Below are 20,438 nucleotides of genomic sequence, written 5' to 3'. Positions count from 1 at the left end.
TCCATATGCTACATTTTCACTCGCCAGTTTAATTTATAAACCTTTGCAATCCTACTCACCCTTCCTTACTCTGTTTTTCCCTTAAAGGTGAAGTATGTAAGATGTTAATGTTATGTTAATATACATTCTCTTAACCCAGTTTATTGTTACTATTAGTATGCCATTCATGGGTTTATCTTGAACCCATTGAACTCCCCCAGGCACCATCTAAACATTGAGAGCGGTCCGCTCAGATCTGTCAGTCTCTTTTCAGCTCAACCTATAGCAAGAGTTTGGGGCGTGGCTACCGTAGCAGGCAGAGCCAAAGGGTGTTTAGGCGCTGTGGGACCATGACCCATTACATGGGAATAGAAATTCAGCTTTGGTTACAGAAGTGTAAGCAAAATTTCGCTGCATTTAGACCTTCAAAGATAAAAGAGGTCAAAGTGAACCATACTAGAGCCCTGCGTGGGACTGTTTTCTTAATCCTGCTCCCGCAGAATGTCTGAGCAGTTTCCGCAACGTGTGTGTTCCACTCCCGCCCATACCCGCAATGTTTGTGTCCACTCCCGCCGGCACCCGCAAACGTTCTACTTGTAGAAACCGACCATAAGATTAAGTAATGCTAGCAGCACACATGACAAACATTATTAGACTTATAAAATTCTATCAATTGTTAAAACAAAACATCTAGTGGAGCCTAAAAACATATTTAAACATATGCATAACTTAACACATACATGCCTAAAACATAACGTCCTGAGCAAATGGGTGTTTGGTGTTTTATGCCCCCAATGGTGCCTTCCAGGCTGCGAGGGGATGGGTAGGTTTAAGGTTGAGGGTAGGGTTAGCTGCCTCTAAGGAGCCATTGGGGGCTTAAAACACCATCGAGCAAAAAAATGTCCTGCTCACGCAGTTAATAGTAACCATCATCAAGCTTTTTTAAAAAGACACAAAGATCCCATGCAACGTGCTGTATATTTGAAGTGTTCTTGAGGTATACGATATCAAATTTAATGTATTATTACGAAAATCCTGACCTTGGCCAATGGACTGTGCTCGACTGCGCATTCATGAGACAGCACCACAGTTCACTAATACGACTCGCCCAGAAAACACAGACAATTTGCGAGAAATCAAGATGAATAAAACTCTACACAAAATACAATCCATTTATCTTCTCTGAGGTGAATATATCTGTTGTGTTTGTCCGTCGTAACAACAAGTTATCACGCTCACATCAGTCAACTGTCATTGTGACTGTCATCTGACAAACAGAGTTCCGGTCCAAAGATATTCAACTCAATGAAGAAAGTGTACTGATACTTTTTTGGGGGGGATTTCTAGGCATTGTATTTTATGATGCGTATTTACCTAAAGAATGAATGAAATAATTAATGACTTGGCCTAGCCTTCTACAGATTGCTATGGAGGAAAATAATGTTACTGATCGACTTGATTGACTTTGTGAACTTAATTAGTTGACTCCTTTCTTGTTACGCAGTAAATAGCAGGTCCGCGGGACTGGGGGACCCGGCTGTATGTTTATGACCACCCAATCCCACCTACATTACCATAAAGCATTATCATGCACCAGTTCAGAAAGACAAATGTTCCAGTTTATATTGTTTACTTTGATGTATCCAGTGTAGACTGTCTCAGTCGTGGTGTGTCATGTCAAGAAATGTGCCCTGTGCAAATACGTTGGATGGGTTTATTATAAGTGAGACGCTCATGCTAGCCTACTCAATTACTTTCTCATGATACATAACACAGCTAAAAGTATTCCTAATTGGTTGGTTTTTTTATTAAAAGAAGCCTACTCTTACCTTTTGAGATGTACTTTCAAAAGCATCCTTAAGATCTGTATTTGTGATGTTTGAGCTGGAGGAGGTGCGACGTGCAAAAGTAATTATTTTTGTAATCACTAGGTGCAACTAGTGTCGCAGAAACCACATACTTTACCTTTAAATATTAGAAAAGCTACATATTACATAAACAGTACATTTTTCTCTTTTCTCATATCAAACAGAATATTACATTCATTACAAGCCCAAGATGATGTGGTCAATCAAGGCAGCCTCTGTATTAAACTGACAGAATCCATTTGTGCAATGGAATGCATGATATGTTATCTATATCTGACGACGATATAAAAGTCAGCGAGTTATTGAATTTAGGGCGTTGTATAATAGTTACGGTGAGGTGGCAAGTAGCCATTGCCTCCTGTTGCCCAGGCAGACGTTTGACAGGCCGAGCTCTGGCTGGACCCCAGGAACAGGAAGGGCCCGGGTCAGTTTCCCAGCGGGAGGCACTGCCGGCCTGTTTAATGTGAAGTGGAGCGTGATGGGAGTTTGGTCAGAGGATTAGTGTTGTTGTCTCTGAAACTGCAGTGGGACAGGGGGTCTGCGTGAACACGCCACCCATGCCCCTGCAGCCTTGCTCCCTTTCAGTCTGGCCTCTCTGAAGTTAGACAAACATGCCTTTGTGGCCTTGTCATTCCCCAAGAATCTCACAGACTGTTCTGAGAAGGACCGCCGTATCCTTCAGATACAGATAGGACCAGAAGGCGAAAAGATAGCTGCTTTGAAATATTTAAGGGCTGGCCTATGGTCACTAAAACAGTTATTTCCCTCATAGTATTGCAGGCCTGACAGTATGTCTGTACTACTGGAAGTGACCGACAGTGCAAAACGCTACAACCGAGTGAGGTTATCAACGCTGCTGGAGACAAAGCTGCATGTCATCTCAGAGTATTCACTATCACTGTGCAATCAGCAACATGGAAAAGGGCTGTTAGTATGTTAGTATTGCTACAATAACATGGCTAGAAGCAAAGATTATTAATATTATAAGGCCAGAGACCAGAAACATCAGGAGTTGGCTCTGATCATGTAAGACAGATGTTATTTAAATAACTCTCTCTCTCTCTCTCTCTCTCTCTAAATATATATATATATATATATATATACATATATACATACAGTACTGTGCAAAAGTCTTAGGCATGTTAATATTCTGTTTAGTCTAAATATCTGTTTCTTCATGTAATCACAGACGGACTCGATGATGGTGAGATCAGATCATACTGGCTGTTGTCAGACATACACAAATCTGATATTAACATGCCTAAGACTTTTGCACAGTACTGTGTATATATATATATATAAGTACTGTGCAAAAGTACATAATATAATATATATGTACATACACAAAATGACAGAATATCTGTACTACTATCTTCAACTTCAAGGACTGTTTTGCTCACAGTTTTGGTATTTAACCACAGGCCACTTCATCAGTAACAAAACACTTTGCACAAATTAAATTCCTGCTTAGACTTTCAACTGCAACGTGTCAGAGGATTCCTTATGGTTCTGTACAAAATACCACATTAGATTTCAACCAAAGCCAGCTCTGACTTTGTAAGTAGAGGGAGAGGTCTTACTTCATTTTCCCAGCTTCTGGATTGAATCACTTCTGGACGTTTAGCCCTGGGGTCACTGATGACATCATGCCCTCCACCTTAGTCCAAACTGCCCATTTACTCTCGTGTTGCTTGTTGCTCCCATGATGTTTTAGAAACTGAGCACAGAAAGGAAGTAATAACAACCCCCGCCCTAGACAACATTAGTATTTATATATCATCTGAGTTGGAACAATATTTCCCTCTGTACAGTGAAGGACTCAGTCCTACCTCATCTTTAATGCTTACCAGAAGGCGAGTTATTCTAACTAAAGCTCACGTCTCCCCAGAGACAGTAAACACACTTGTAGTCAGGCTGCAGAACCGCTATTGTTGACGTTACTTGGGTGAACGATGAGGCCTTCGAAACACTGTTGGTGATCCTTCCTGGCGTGTGCAAACAGCCGTCCTGTATTTAGATGAAATTTAATGTGAAATTTAGCATATGCTTGCCAAATCAAAGAAAAAAGATGCATAGATCTGTCAACTTTCATTATAAGCAACATAGTTTCTCCACGTACATTTAAAAGATGTTTATCAGACATCCATAACTTCTTTTTATAACATGCTACATTTATTGTAGCATTAAGCCTGGTTTCATTTCTCCTCCTTTCAGTCTATCAAGTTGCCAGGAAGTGAGAGCCATTTGCTCTGGAGATCTGAGGCAAGATCAAGGAAGTAGATGGTGATTGTGGGATGGATTCCAGGTGTTCACACACCTGCACAAAAGCTGTCTTTACTCACTTTTACATGTTTTCCTGTGACTTGTCTGCAAAGTTTTTCCTGTTATGGCCAGTTCAGATTACACGTTTTTTTTATCTTATGCGATAGTCACTGTGTCAGATTACACGATTTTGACTCCTAAAATCGTGTCGTGTCGTGGACAAGAACCATGTCAGACTACACGTTTCTTCCAGACCAGTCATCGCGTGTCGTCTTTGAAGACGCGCGTGAAGGCGAAACTAGTAGCGCCTGACTTCCGGAAACGAACGTAAACAAACAATGGATGAAGCGGCGATTTTCCTATTGGCTGTCTTGTGTTCAGAAAAAGATAAAAAAAAGAAAGAAAACCCGACAATGGACACGTTCTTGGATTGCACGAAGAGGACAGTATGGACTGTCAATCCTTCAAAGAGAACTTGAGGTAAAATATGTTTTTTTATATAACGTTAGGCCTATATTTGTACTTTTAGCCAGTAGTAAAAGTAATATAAATGTTGCTAGCTTGCCACAACGATAAGATATTTCAAAAACAGACTGTTAAAACAATAATTTTTTCACCAATTTAATTAAATACTTCTAATGCTCATTCACACACACTCTCGCTCGCTCACTCATTCACACACACACTCACGCATTCTCACTCGTAACACACATACATAATCACACTCACACAAACAAGTTTCTCTATAGCGAAGTACAATTTAATGAATGATTAGTTAGCTTAATGCTAATTCCAGTCAGTTAACGCTACTCACCGGGTTGCTGAAGTACTTCTGCTATTTTTCGCCAGCATTTTTCTTTTTTAATTCTGTCATGGTACTCTCTCGATGAAACATCATACAGGCAGGAGTACTGTTGCCACAGCTCCACGAACCTTTCCTCCATTTCATAATTCCACTTAGCAACACCATCGTCTCTATTTCGTCTCGGCATTTTTGAAAGCTGTGTATGGAAATGCGTCTGTGCTGCTATTGGTCAATGTCACACGTGATAGAACCCGTCGTGGAGGACCGAAAAAAAAAATTAAACATGCTAGTCTTTTTGTCGTGGTGTCGTGAAGCATCGCAGACGCAACGTAGGCTGTCGCCCGCTATGACACACTATACGAGATGAAACGATCGAATCTTGCGTCCCGACGCCCGTTGTCGTATACGAATTCCCACGACACTCTAAGTCAAACGGATCGTGGCAAAATCGGGCTAAAAACGTGTAATCTGAACCGGCCATTACTGTCAAATGTCATTTTGTTATCATCGACTAAAACAACAAACATTTTTGTTAATTGAAATAAAGCTGAAATAAAAATGAAATATAAATATTAGATGAAAAACTTAAACTAAACATTTTGAAATTACCTTGGCTTGCAACTAACTGAAATAAGTTCAAGTTGAAATAAAAAACTAAAAATAATAAAAATATCAAAAGCACATAAAGTATAAAAATTTTTTGTAAAATTAAAATATAAAAATAAAAGCCATTATATAACTATAATAGTATATAAATAATGCCAAAATAGCACTGATGGGTGTTTAATGGTATAATGACAATAAAGAGTAAATAAAAGGAAAAATCTACTTAAAATGTGTGCCAATTTCTTATAAATGTTTGTTTAATTTAATCTTGAAAACATATTAAGACAATTTTCAATTTAACAACTCTAAAATTGTCATGTGGTGTAACCATCAAGTATATTTTTCTCTTCAGCATCAACCTCTTTTTAAAAAAATGTCAAGGTCAAAAGTAATTTTTATACACTTGAATTATTAATTCATAAATATCATTACATTTCTGGGGAGTCACACTGAACAAGTCTTTTCCCCACCTCTACAAAGCCAAATTATATGTTAAAAGAGAATATGCATTTTCAATGTACTTTTGAATAAATTAATGACTAGGGGAAAAAAAGGGTGTCATGTCATTGACCCATCTACGAGAAACACAGAACCATGATACCCTTGATGGGAACGGAGAAGGTTCATATTCCCTCAAACGCAGGTCTGTAATGATGTAAACCAGGGGCAGCCTCAGGCCACGGGAGCCTTAAACATGAACGTTCCCTAATTTACGAGCAGATTCAGGGCAAAGAAGCTTTTAAAGCAGCTCTCAGCTGAGGGTAAGTGGTATCATCGTAGTAAAAGAGTGTCAGCTGATTATTTATGAAGCTTCAGGAGGTGCGGCGCCCTTTTTTATCTTAGCTTTTCACACCCACGATCATTTGAGCCTTTTGTCATGCCAGGGGAAAGAGGAAAGATGAAACACGGTGGTTGATATCTTTCATCTCGCATCCCGTGATTACACCCTCCCTGTGGGCGTGTGTAAGACGGGCAGCGTAAATAGATTCATTATTTCAGTGGTGGCTGATTATTATTATTAGCTGGGTGGAAACTGATACACTGTGCTTGTCTCTGCCAGGGAGGCCTATCACTATCATAAGGCTTTCCTCCAATGTCTCAGTAATGTTTTGGCAACCTGATAGCGTTGCCGCAACGCTGTAACAATATTATTCCGTGACGGGCACTCGCAGGGCCGTACGCTCACGTTAAGGTCAACCTGGTGTTTTTATTACACTTTTGGTTTATGTGTGTACTGTAAATGGTTTTAACACCTCGCATTGTGAACATGGGGTATGTTATTGTACTGAATGTGAACAAATCTGATCCTTACTCCCCTATGAAGATTGTGTGATGTAAGACAGGCATTACAAAATAAATAAAAAACATAAGTGTTGTTTTGGATCAGTGTTTGTTCTTTCAAAAAATGTAAGAGTTCTTGTCACTTTTGCTGTTCTCTAAACACTCTCCCTAGGTGGTCTGCGCATCCAAGGCAGAAGTGTTTATTCACAAATATTTGCTGGTGAAGCATGCAAATGTGCAGACCTCCAACAGAATGAGGTCTTTTTCCAAACAAGAATATAGTCTTACCTTTGTGATCTTGAAGGCCTTTCATGCAGTGATGTTTTTTTTTTTTTTTTTTTTTTTTTTTGCACATAAATGCCAAAGCGAGAAAGCTTGGGTTAGTGCAAACTCCAGGAATTTGATAAAACCCATAACAAAGAGGAAATCAATGGGAAATCAATGCCCAAAACTAAAGCTTTTGCTGCCTATTTGGCCATATGTGCAAGCAAGAACTTATAAAACGTATACCTTTAATTCAGTGTAGCCTACTGTAAGTAGTTTTGGACAAAAGCCTCTGCCAAACACATAAATGTAAAATGTATATATAAATTAGGTGATGTGCACTACCGTTCAAATGTGTGGGTAATAGTTGATCTCAGAAGTGTTGATATCAAAAGTACAGTAAAAACAGTAAAATTGTGAAATATTATTCCAAATGATCTATATTACCATATTTAAAAAAAGTAATTTATTCCTGTAATTGCAAAGCTGAGTTTTCAGCAGCCATTACTCCAGTCTCCAGTGTCACATGATCCTTCAGAAAACATTAATGCTGATTTGGTGCTTAAGAATCATTTCTTATTATTGTCACAGTTGAAAACAGTTGTGCTGCTTAATTATTATTTTATTGTTTTGAAAACCATGACACATTTTTTCCAAAATAAATTTAATTAATAGAAAGTTCAAAAGAACAGCCTTTATTTGAAATAGAAATTTGTAACATTTATAAATGTCTTAACTGTTATTTTTGATCAATTAAATGCGTCCTTGCTAAATCAAAGTATGAATTTATTTTTTTATGTTTTTATTGAATGGTAGTGTAAGGTGACTAATCAATATTAATAGATCTATCAGTCTGATTTGTGAACATTAAATTATGATTTAATGTTTACCTAATTAAGTAGTCCTATATAATTTGCTGAAAGGTGCCAAAAGGCTTGCCATATTAGGGGCCGTTCACACAGGACGTGATCTTGCTTTCAAAAAAAGCAAGATGCAGACAAAACAGATTGGGAAAAAAGGCCTTGAGATGCATTTTCTAAAGTTAAAAGTACTTTAAAAAAAACAGCCTCTGTGTTTGTGACACACTGTGTCTTAAAAAAACAGACATCACAGTGCGAGATGGTGATCAAAAATGTTGAAAAGCATCGCTCAAAGCCATCTTTGCTCATTGGCCAAGCAAAACAAAGCTCTTAAAACAATGGTTATTTCTCTAAAAGTGGGCTCCTATTGAAGCTCTACTGCAGCTGCCACGTCACACGCAGCACAGAGTCGTGCGCTTGCTAAAATTCCAGCTTCCTCCCTCTCATTTCCCAGCTATCATCACAGAGCTATAAAACTTAATAGACGTTTTGCACAGTGCCTCATGACGGATCAGCATGTATGTGTTTGTTATTGTCTCTCTCTCGCTCTCTCTCTCATGGCGATGTAGCTGACAACCAGCTGTACCTTCTGTGTGTGTTACAGTTACAGGGACTGACTCGGATCAGGATCAACATGAGCGAGCGCTTTGACTGTGACAACTGCAAGGAGTCCCTATACGGCAGGAAGTACATCCAGGCGGAGGACAACCCTTACTGCATCCCTTGCTACGACAGCCTGTTCGCCAACACCTGTGATGAGTGCAAAGAGCTGATTGGCCATGATTCAAGAGTGAGTTGCACACTTAATGGGATAGTTCTCCTAATTTACACACCTTTGTGTCATTCCAAACCTGTATGACTTTATATCTCCTGTGGAACACAAAAGAAGTTATTTTGCAGAAGGTTTAAGCTGCTCTTTTAAATACAATGAAAATTATTTTCATAATAATTATGGGGGGGAATTAGACTCAATTACACTGTGAAAGCTTTTTTTATGTGGTTTCAGGCTGAAACTGTCCGTTTAGCAGTTCTTTTGAGAAAGGCATTTATTGTCCAATTAGAAATGTCATTCAACTTCAGTCATGGCAACAATGTTGAAAACCTCAGGCAAAACATTAGCAACCAATTGAGACTTTAATCCTTCCCGTTTTGAGGGTAACTAATCCCTTCTAAATTAAATAAAAACCAAACAATGCAGTTAATATAGCACTGTAGTAAACTCCCCACAGGAAATCAGGAATTTGTGCACAAACAGACAAAGCTTCTGATGACAATGAGGGACAGCAGATGCTAAATAGAGTCGCTGTTTGTCTTGGCCATTTGCAGCACAGGTCATAAATTTCACCCTCCCTGTCTTATTACTATGTGTTTACATATTTTACATGAGGAGTCGACCCAGACGCCATGCACTCCACACACACACAAATAACTAGATGCACATGTGCTAGCGTTTGATATTCTGTTTCATTGCCATTACTTGAGATCTTAATCAGAAATGTACTTGGGATTGTGGAAAAGCTGTTTAATTTGTGGCCTCTTTTTACTTTTTTTCCCCTATAAACAAGGCTAATCTGTGGGTTTGTCATCTTGTCTTTTACAATAACGCCACATTTTTTATATTCTAATATGGAGACACCAGTGCACCCTCTGCTGCTAGCTCACGTTTGTACATTTACAGTACATAACATTTATGCATTTGGAAGATGCTTTTATCCAAAGCGACTTGCATTGCATTTGCACAGTTACACATTTACATCTTTATCGCAGGGAATCAAACCCATGATCTTGGCGTTGTTAGAACCATGCACTACTGTTTGAGCTACAAGAAAGCTAGTGAAAACCTGTTGGTTTAAAGGGAGAGTTTATCTTAAAGGAGTAGTTCACGTTAAAATGAAAATTACCCCATGATTTACTCACCCTCAAGCCATCCTAGGTGTATATGACTTTCTTCTTTCAGACGAATACAATCGGAGTTACAGTATATTAAAAAATATCCTTGGCTCTTCCCAGCTTAAAAAAGTGAATCCATCCATCATAAACGAACTCCACGCGTCTCAGGGGGGTTAATAAAGGCCTTCTGAGGCAAAATATTCATCTTTAAAACTTTATAAAGTAAAATAACTAGCTTCCGGCCAAACATACGGATTCGACTTTGAAGTCTAAAGCGCACCTTATTCGAGTAATGCTATGTACTGCTAATATTTACGCTATGCCATACGTTACTTCTGACGTCATAAGTTGTGTAAGTTGTGCTTTAGGCGCAAGTAGACTGCGTATGTTCGGCCCCAAGCTAGTTATTTTACTTTGTAACATGTTAAAAATTAAAACATTTCTTACACAAACTCATCGCTTTGCTTCAGAAGGCCTTTATTAACCCCCCGGAGACGCGTGGAGTTCGTTTATGATGGATGGATTAACTTTTTTAAGCTTCAAACTGTTGGTTGCAATTCACTGCCATTATCAAGCTTGGAAGAGCCAAGGATATTTTTTTATATAACTCCAATTGTATTCGTCTGAAAGAAGAAAGTCATATACACCTAGAATGGCTTGAGGGTGAGCAAATCATGGTCTAATTTTCATTTTAAAATGAACTACTCCTTTAAAAATTAAAAATACATTACAAACCCGTATGACTTCTTATGTGGATCACAAATGTTTGTTCTTCAACATTTCTCTTTTTGTTTTCCAAGGAAGAAAGAACGTCATATGACATGATATTTGTGTGAACTATCTCTTAAAATGTTTGGTAACATGCCTGTGTTGTGTGATTCAGGAGCTGTTTTACGAGGACCGTCACTACCACGAACACTGCTTCCGCTGTTTCCGCTGCGACCGTTCGTTGGCCGACGAGCCCTTCACCAGCCAGGACGATGCTCTTCTGTGCAACGACTGCTACTGCAACGAGTTCTCATCCAAATGTGTGGCCTGCGATAAAACCGTCATGCCTGGTACAAATGACATCAGCACACCACAGACCCCACTGGTTATAACTCATGTCATTATCTGATATATCCTGTTCAGACTGGTCTCAAGTCCAGTTCCTTTTTCGCCGCTCCTTTAGTTTGTTCTCAATCCTGTTGTGTAAGACTGCAAGTCTTCACACTTTTGAAACAGACAGCTTGCCATGACCACAGGTATGCAGGTAACATTAGATTCACAAACATTAAGGAGCCAAAACAGAGAAAGGGGGGAGGTTGCGAAGTTCTGCCAAAGCAAATCCAAAGTACTAGCTGCATGACTAAAGTAGAGAGAAGTGAGAGAGCGGTGAGGACCAGGTTAGATGTGACAAAATAATTGCCAGTCTGCCTGGCTTGCTGTCTCTCAGCTAAATCATTGCGCATGGCTGCCGTCCAAGCCTCTAAAGATAGGAGGAGATAAGCCAGTAAAATATTTCAGCAAGGCTGCATCCATCTGAAAAGTAGGTAACAATTCCAGGAGGTTACGTATGTTCTTTTACAACGCTTGCAAGGTGAGGCCTATATTGAAAGACCTTTACGTATTTTTAGAATGCCTGCAAGGCCCAAGTGTGAAACTTCTGCAACTAATTCCTGAACCACTTACACTACTGTTCAAAAGTTTGGGCTCAATAAGATTAGTATTTATTTTTTTAAGAAATTAATGCTTTTATTCAGCAATGACATAGTAAATGAATCAAAATTGACAGATGAATATTCTATTCATCAAAAAATCCTAAAATAAATGTATCACAGTTTCCACAAAACTATTAAGCAATCACAATTGTTTTAAGCATTGATAATAATAAGAAATGATTCTTGAGCACCAAATCAGCATAATTTCTGAAGGATCATGTGACACTGAAGACTTGAGTAATAGCTAAAAATTAAGCTTTGCCATCACAGAAATAAATCGCATTGTAAAATATATTACTCTAGAAAATTTCATAATATATTTGAACTGTTGAGTAATTCCATTCAAATTTAGTTTTGTAGGTAATTTTAGTCTTATATGTGTTAGTCTTTTTGCTTTTTGTAATTTTATACTTTGAAAATTTCCAATTGACTTTGAATGTTTGAATGTTAGAATGTTCAGCACTGAAAATATAACCAAAGGTGATGTCGTCATATTATTTGAATACTGAATTGTGAGTGATCTTCTTCCTGACATTTATTTGCATATTGAATTGCAGTTGTTGTTTTTCTTTCTTGCACCTTTTTAACCTTATAAAGTTGCCTTTAGACTAAAAGACGTGTACTGAGTATCATGACAATGGGAAAGCGGATCTGATGTGGTGTGTAATTTAAACAAAATTTGTAATTTTAACACTTATTTTGCTGCCTTGCAAACACTGCTATAGAGTTGTGCAGGGATGACATCCGAATCCCGGAAGTCTTATTCTCCACTGGTTCCTTCGAGATTTTCCTATGGGGTTTTATAATGGGATTTTTCAATTTATGAGTGAAATAAAGCCTGTGGTGAACATAACTTGACAATACTTTGACGTTTTGTTCTACAACATACACCGCACACACTCACATCCCAAACTGCCTTATCTAGTTACTTAACAGAAACATACGTTTTAAAAAAAATAAACATAGCTGCTTTAAAATTCACGTTTTCGGTATGGCTGTGTAATTTACGTTGTAGAACAAAATGCCATCATATGTATCATAAGTATCTTAAAGTTATGTTTACCACACACAAATAGAAAAACCCCATAAGAAAATCTCGAAGGAACCACTGGCGAATTAGTCTTCCGGGTTCTGACGTCATCCCTGCACCACTCTATTTCCTCCTTGAAATGTAAATCAAGTTGCTATAGACATTAAAACCTGTGGCTGTTATTTTTGAGGTAAATCCAGTGAACAAATCAAACTGTATTACAACCTCCAAAAGTTGCCAAACCAAAAACAAGAAGATAAAAAAATATTCCGCCACAATTTTGAATCCAGATTCATGCATGTAATCTGAGGGCTACATTATAGGAAGAGGAACACATTGTTAGTGGTTTGTGATGTACAGATGACAAGGGAAGAAGTAAAGGATGGAGGGCTCTGTTTCACAGATTATACTTTACTTTGATGAATGTGGTGACATATTTTGAGTTGAGTTTTGAACTTGAGCGAGCCAGCCTTGATGTAACTTGATATTTCTTCTAAATGTCTTTCATTATCCAGGGGATTACGACCTTTATCTTTTGCTCTCTGTGTAAAGCTTTGGTGATTTTGACAGTGGGGCCTCTTGAGTAGGTTCTCAGCAGGGCTTTTGATCTGGTTAACGTGTGAAACGCTTAGTGGATTATGAAGGTCGATCTTTAACCTTCTAATCAGTTGATGAGCCTCGACTGTCAGATCATCATTTTGTCACTTAGAAAGCTCAAATTCGTCTTTTGTAGGGAAATCCCAGCGATAAGTAGTCTCAGTTGAGATCTCTTAGGAAACATGCAGTTGTCTTTCAAATTGGGTGAAATGGCTGTTAGTGGCATGCTCCCACAATGGGATGCTGCAAAGAATAGGTGATTATGATGAGCCTCCACTTCTGTTAAGCTCATTTGGTGGTCCTAGAAATGGAAAGGTTTTTTAATAGAATGAGAAGTACTTTTCCACCAAAATGGCACCATTGTTTAATGCCCGGGACACACTTAACGACTAGCTGAAACATTCTAAGACTGAACTGAACACACTTACAGTCTGTTTCCAGCAGATTTTAAACACCGACTGAACGCGACTCTGTGCTTTTGGGCATAATCAGCCTTACAGTCGTTGAGTGTGTCCTAGCTTAACTGGGAGATCTGACATGTATCAGAACACAGGCGTTTCCCCTGACTTAAGGACAAAACATGGCGTAACGGACCATGTTACTTAGTGGACACAAATAAACAAAGTGCATCATGGTCTTTGTCTTACTTGCAGTGGTGTTCAGTAACAATTTTTTTTTACTTTGTTACTGTACTGAAGTACATTTTTCAAGTATCAGATTATTTCTATTTTGGGAAACTTGCATAATATTGTACTTTTTACTCCACTATATTTTATAAAAACATGTCGTTCCAAAAAAAAATCGGCACAACCTCAGAGACAGTGTCCGATTCGTGAACGAACTGTTTCTTTTCAATCAACTTGTTAAATCGGTACACAGATCTCACTGAATGATTAATTCGTGAATGAACTGATCCGATTGATGCGATTGCATCTGTTGAGTCAACAACTCACTGATTCAAATGATCCGGTCAGAGCGAGTCTCCAGTTAGTACTGAATTCAAGTCTGATATGTTTATGAAACTTATTTCAAATAAATTAAATTGGCATATAATTTTATTAATCGATTCACAGCCCTAATTATTACATGTTTAAAGTTACTTTACCAGCAAAAGTTATAGATCTTGTGGCACCGTGGTTTGAGCAGGAAATTGTTTATTTTAAAGGCTTCCTTTCTTTTTCTCTCACAGGAACTAGGAAGCTTGAGTATGCTGGCTCCACATGGCATGAGAGCTGTTTCATTTGCAACAGCTGTCAACAGCCAATAGGCTCCAAGTCCTTTATCCCAGATAAAGATGACCACTATTGCGTACCCTGCTATGAGAACAAGTTTGCACCACGCTGTACTCGATGTAAACAGGTCAGTGGTGGGATTTCACTAGCCTCTCTGCCTGAAAAACATAACCATGTGTTCCTCATCAGTCCACACACATTCCTCCACAAAAAGTCAGAATTCTGACCTCATTTCTCCTTCATGTTGCATATCAGAACACTAGTCACTGATTAACTCTGGCTGTCAATTTCACATCCTGTCTTGACAGGCAACCATCTGTTTGGAGTCTTGGCTCTATATTTCACATTTATTAATGCAAAACTATGTATTTTCAAAAATCTGTATAATTAGGCTGGTTTTCAGTTCACCTCACCCTGATTTGATAAGTTAATAACAGCTAGATGGTATGCAAAGGAATAAAACTGTAGGCTATGTGGAAGTCTCAAAAAATTTGACTAACTTAACAAACTCTCAAAAATGTATTCTGAACATGTAAGGCTGTCACGGTGGTGCTTTAATCTTGCTTCAGATCTAGATAAAACTACTCAATTGTTGGACAACTAGTAAACTTCTCAACTATAGTGAACCATCCCTAGCATATGAATGAACACTCACAAGACTGACAAGATGTTTTATGTCTAACAAACAATGGTTATAAAGAAGTTGTAACTATTGTTTGATGTTTATGTCTCTGTTGAACTCAGGCCTTGGCTAAAGGTGGTGTGACCTATAGAGATGAGCCGTGGCATAAGGAGTGCTTTGTGTGCACAAGCTGTAAAGTCCAACTAGCTGGCCAGCACTTCACCTCCCGTGAGGATAGCCCATACTGCCTCAAATGTTTTGGAAACCTGTACGCTAAGAAGTGTGAAGCCTGCAGCAAACCCATTACAGGTAAAATAGGCATGGATGTCACTTTGTTTTAAAAACCGATTGGGAGAGTCATTTAGACATCGTGAAATGATTGCGTCATGAACTCGTTTAATAAACAAAGTTACAAATATCTTACGTGATTTTTATTTCCTTATAGGTTTTGGTGGAGGAAAGTACATCTCGTTTGAGGAACGGCAATGGCACCAGCCCTGCTTCACCTGCTCTCGATGCTCCGTGTCCCTGGTGGGTGCCGGCTTCTTTCCAGAGCAAGACGAGATCCTCTGTCGCAACTGCAACAGCAACCTATAGAACCCCCATCCATTCACCTTACCTTCCCATATACATACATTCGTCTTTATTTTACACTGCTGTGCCCTCACCTGAGAACTTCCCATCTCAATTGACGCCCATGCTGATACTGCTGTGAGATTACAGCAAACTACCCCCTCACACAATGGTCTCAGCTTCACCAAAATACTACCACCGGAAAAAATACCGGATGAACAAGACTTTTAAAAGATGCACCAAAGATTGCTGTTGAGACTTGAAAGCCATGCAACGTTGAGTCCCTACTATAGTCTATCCATTGCACAATCCAGATCTGATGTGCCTACTAGTTATTCCCATCTTTATTTTTCCTGGCCAACCAGAGCTGTCATTTGGCTGGTAATGGTCATTAATGGGTGGATGTAGCCTTGTGTTTGCAGCCTGTGAAAGAACTCAAACAGATTCCTTCATAAACACCCAAAGGTTAAAGGTTTGGTGTTCTGTTAAAGTGACTGAACGGCCATTTAGAATTGTTCCAAATACTCTGCGCCAAGTAAAGTGAAAGAACAGGAATGAATGCACAACTTATTTTGCGTTTTGGGTACAATAAAAGTTACAATTTGAGAAGCAAACACACAAAGCTAAACGTCTAGCTTTTACACACCATGTATGACACATAAATATGTATGTGACTGTTGAATGCTGTAGTTAGTTAGTGAGCACTTTTTCTAAAACTTCACTAAAACCTTTTGTTTCTAAGCAGAATTTGTCCTCTTGATGCATTGCACAAGCATTCAAAAAAGTGGCGAGTCTTCCAAAATGCATAGAAATATCAGAAAAAATAACAGCTGAAATGTTTCTGCGGTCTGTAGATGAGTGGAAAAATGAAGTTCGAAATGCATTTTGTATACAGGTGGAAGACGGACTTGCATTTGCACTACTATAGCTTGAATTATCTATAGAAGCACAGAAACTAAGATACAGTACATGTTACACTGTATATACACAAACTACATACTATTTCCTGTTCACTTTTTGTTTTTTTAATTGTTTGATAATTAATTTGTCTACATTATGACCTCTTCAGTCAGAATTTTCTTAAATCTTTATAAACATGTCTCTGAGTGAATGCAATTAAACAATATTTGTGTCAGTTTGTCACAAATGATAGTATGCATGTTGTCAAATTGAGTCAGTAAGTATTATTATTTTTTAATGCCAATTTTACTAGTTTCACTCTCTGGATATTTCTAAATGTATAAATATATATTCACTTTGAGCTTAAATGCAGGAGAGAAAGAGTCGGCTAATGTGCATTTAATGAAAATGATTCGAGTGATACAAGCTTTGTAAGTTTGGGGTGTGGTAAAAAAAAAAACATTTCATTTTTTAAAAATTAAAAACAATTGTTATTGATTGTTAATAAATTTTTTATAAATTAAACAAATTGTAATGTCTTTTTTTCCAGACTAGACTATGCAAAAACACCAAAAACAAGTATTTTTGGTACAATTTGACTTAATTTAGGCCAAAGAATTGCATGAATTGAACTGAATTGCATACCCAGGAGCCTACTATCTTCACCTTCCTAAAATAATTGCTTAAGTCCTTTTTTGATTATTGGTTCAGTTTTTTTGTGTTTTCTGAGAAACCTGAAAAAATGACTTGGCCAATTATTTTAGGAAGGTGACACTATCCAATACAGTTTTCAATCTCATTCGGGGTTACCTCTAGATGGGTGTGTTTATGTGCAAACGTGCTGAGTGTGCTATTTCTTCGCCTTGATGAGGCATAAGAACTTAAAACAAACACGTGGCCAAATCCGTTCTCTCTCAACACTGGTGAAGGTCTTCCTCCCCTTCTCTTTTTCAGCATTTTCACCAAAGAAGGAAATGGAAAAGCAGAACGGGTGATGCTGGTGGGGGAGGGAGGCCTTCTGGTGGACGTTGGGATAGCACGTGGGAGAGAACAGCCAAAAACGAAAATGAGAGGACGACAGAGGAGAGAGGGAGGGAAGATTGACGTTTTTGGAGCTGGTCCATGACACTTCCACTGGGGTTCAGTTACATACACACACTCAAGAGGTTTATGGGAAAAAAGAGAGGGTCAGTGAGGCAATAGAGGATGGTTAGGAGTATCACATGAGTGGTGGGTGAATCATTACCAAGGAAGGCTTGTGGGAAAACCGGACACTCTGAAGTTGAAGTGATTCAAAACTACACCGACTGAAGTGGCTCCTGTATTTAATTCATCATAAAGTAAGGAATCCACCAAAACTGATACAGTCACTCAGATGAATGATAAAGCCCAACAACTGCACAATTGTGAAACCTTGTCTGTTATCCAGTTGTGAATGGATTAACTTTACCTGACAGTCTAATGTCTGCGCTGTGTGTATTAAAATATGAACAATGTAGCTGATACACATGGTACATTAGTGCAGCAGATCAGCAAAGTATTGTGGGGCAAAACCAAGGGGTTAAATATTTGTTGGTTAGCATGACGCTGTTAGCCCCTACTGGTAGTTCTCGGTAATACTAACTGATTTTCCATTAACAAACATCCAAAAGTAGCCATGTAATGTGACAAAATACATGTAATTGCAAACAATACTGTATATATTTACCAGTTTACAAAAAGAAGAGGACCAAGAACTGATCCCTGGGGTACACTTCTTGTGAAAAAGGGATTGTGTTTATGAAAAAACAAAAAGGTACTACTTTCATCAAGGTAAGAAGTGAACCAGAAGCGACCTGTGTCAGCGATGCCAATTGCTGAAGTATATTATTTCAGAGAGTATTAAATTTCATGGTTAAAGGTTCAAATTGAGAAGATTGAGACAACAGAAAGGAGGAGGTCATTAACAACCTGTAGAGACTCTGGAGAGCTGTCGGATGAAATCCAAACTGGAAAGGCTTATACAGATTATTTGAAACTTGGTGCAAATGGAGCTGACAGGAATAAAATTCTCTTCAAAACATTTTCTTTAAGAGGTAGATTTAAGATACATCAAGTGTAATTATTTAAATCTGCAGGATCTAGACAACATTCCTTGAGGATTGGTGTGACAACATCAGAATTGTTGTCTCACAAAAAAGGGAGGATAGATAGGGGATGAGTGTGGGATGCTGTTCTCTAGATAATATACTAGATTAAAGAAGGATTACCAATAAAGGAGAGACTGATAAGAGTGAAACTGTAAGTGCAGAAACTTCAGAAGAAAGTCCAAAGAGGGAATAGTCTTGATCACAACCGATGGAGAAATGCATTTCTTGCAAAACATTTCAAAACAAACTTATTGTGGACTCAAGATGCATACAGAAAGTTTTTTTCTGAACTTTTTTTCTGAATTGAACTAAGGCTAATCCTGGCTTAATCTAAGCCTTGTCTGTGAAACCAGGCCCTTTCAACGACTTCTGTCCCAATTTCCTCAAGAGGAGAGTCTATGGGCGGGTAAATGTATGTTTTTTTTCCAAATCTTTCGATCTAATGGACAAAATAAGCTTGCACAATTTACATATGAACGCGCCTGGAGACAATGGAAAAGCATGAGAGCATCAGCTTTCGTTTCTGCTCTGATAGCCGCAAGACCACGCTTAATGTGGTGTGTGCGTGTTAAAAATCAGGAATGGTGAGAGAACATCGGGCTTGGTACGCCAAACTTGGGTCTTCAGCCGACAAAGTTTAAATCCCGTCTGGCTAGCACACTTCCCATAATGTTTACACATTAAGTTTGTAGGTGGACAGTAGGCGGTCTTTTGTGGGTATTCGAACACATTCTACCACATGAGTGTTTACGCTACGAAAGCAATCCGGGAGAATGTGTTTTCGACTGCCTCTGGAAGTGGTTGAAAGTGGACAAGCTCAAAATGTTTCAGTCCCCGTTTACGCATGTATTTAGCGTCGTTCACTTGTGATCCGATCGACCAAAACGCATCTTAATGCCAGGTGTAAACAGGAAGTTAGTTAGGTTTAAGGCTTTTCAAATGTAATTATTATTATGACCGCCGCTAGCGTAGCTAGCGAAAGCGGTCATATAGGGATTGTCAAAGTTTTTTTTTTTTTTTTTTTTCGCTGGGCCCCCCCAAACCCCAAAAAATGCAGTTTTTCCTAAATAACTACCTGAACCGTGGCACCGAGGATGAAGACATTTTTGTGGTATGTTGGTCTACTAGACTTTTACGGAAAAATTTTGTTTGGTCCGCGGGGGCCACTTCCCCCCCCGCGCTGGGGCCCCCGTAAATTTTTCGTCAACGATACCAGGGACACCGAAACACCGGGGAACATGAAATTTGGTGGGCATGTAGCCCCACTAGACTTCTAAGGAAAAATTTCGTTTGGTCCCCGGGGGCCACTCCCCCCCCGCGCTGGGCCCCCCCAAACCCCAAAAAATTCAGTTTTTCCTAAATAACTACCTGAACCGTGGCACCGAGGATGAAGAAATTTTTGTGGTATGTTGGTCTACTAGACTTTTACGGAAAAATTTCATTTGGTCCCCGGGGGCCACTTCCCCCCCCCCGCGCTGGGGCCCCCGTAAATTTTTCGTCAACCATACCAGGGACACCGAAACACCGGGGAACATGAAATTTGGTGGGCATGTAGCCCCACTAGACTTCTAAGGAAAAATTTCGTTTGGTCCCCGGGGGCCACTTCCCCCCCCGCGCTGGGGCCCCCTTAAATTTTTCGTCAACGATACCAGGGACACCGAAATACCGGGGAACATGAAATTTGGTGGGCATGTAGCCCCACTAGACTTCTAAGGAAAAATTTCGTTTGGTCCCCGGGGGCCACTCCCCCCCCGCGCTGGGCCCCCCCAAACCCAAAAAAATGCAGTTTTTCCTAAATAACTACCTGAACCGTGGCACCGAGGATGAAGACATTTTTATG

General features: G+C 39.0%; 1 protein-coding gene and 1 long non-coding RNA gene across 2 annotated transcripts in view; one reads left to right on the top strand and one right to left on the bottom strand.

Moving 5' to 3' along the window:
• fhl3a (four and a half LIM domains 3a) overlaps positions 1-16,998 on the top strand; it is a 42,421-nt gene extending 25,423 nt beyond the window's left edge. The window contains exons 2-6 of the mRNA XM_082149413.1: positions 8,530-8,715; positions 10,699-10,873; positions 14,332-14,501; positions 15,119-15,305; positions 15,442-16,998. Coding sequence (XP_082005539.1) covers positions 8,560-8,715; positions 10,699-10,873; positions 14,332-14,501; positions 15,119-15,305; positions 15,442-15,593 — 840 coding nt within the window. The 5' untranslated portion in view covers positions 8,530-8,559 and the 3' untranslated portion in view covers positions 15,594-16,998. The remainder of the gene's footprint in view (positions 1-8,529; positions 8,716-10,698; positions 10,874-14,331; positions 14,502-15,118; positions 15,306-15,441) is intronic.
• The window catches only part of LOC309483537, an 88,865-nt gene that overhangs the window by 7,904 nt on the left and 60,523 nt on the right, over positions 1-20,438 (bottom strand). The gene's annotated exons all lie outside the window — the stretch shown is intronic.

Source organism: Leuciscus leuciscus, assembly GCF_965113295.1.
Source record: "Leuciscus leuciscus genome assembly, chromosome: 20".
Lineage (NCBI taxonomy): Eukaryota > Metazoa > Chordata > Actinopteri > Cypriniformes > Leuciscidae > Leuciscus > Leuciscus leuciscus.
This window is presented reverse-complemented; position numbering and strand designations above follow the sequence as displayed.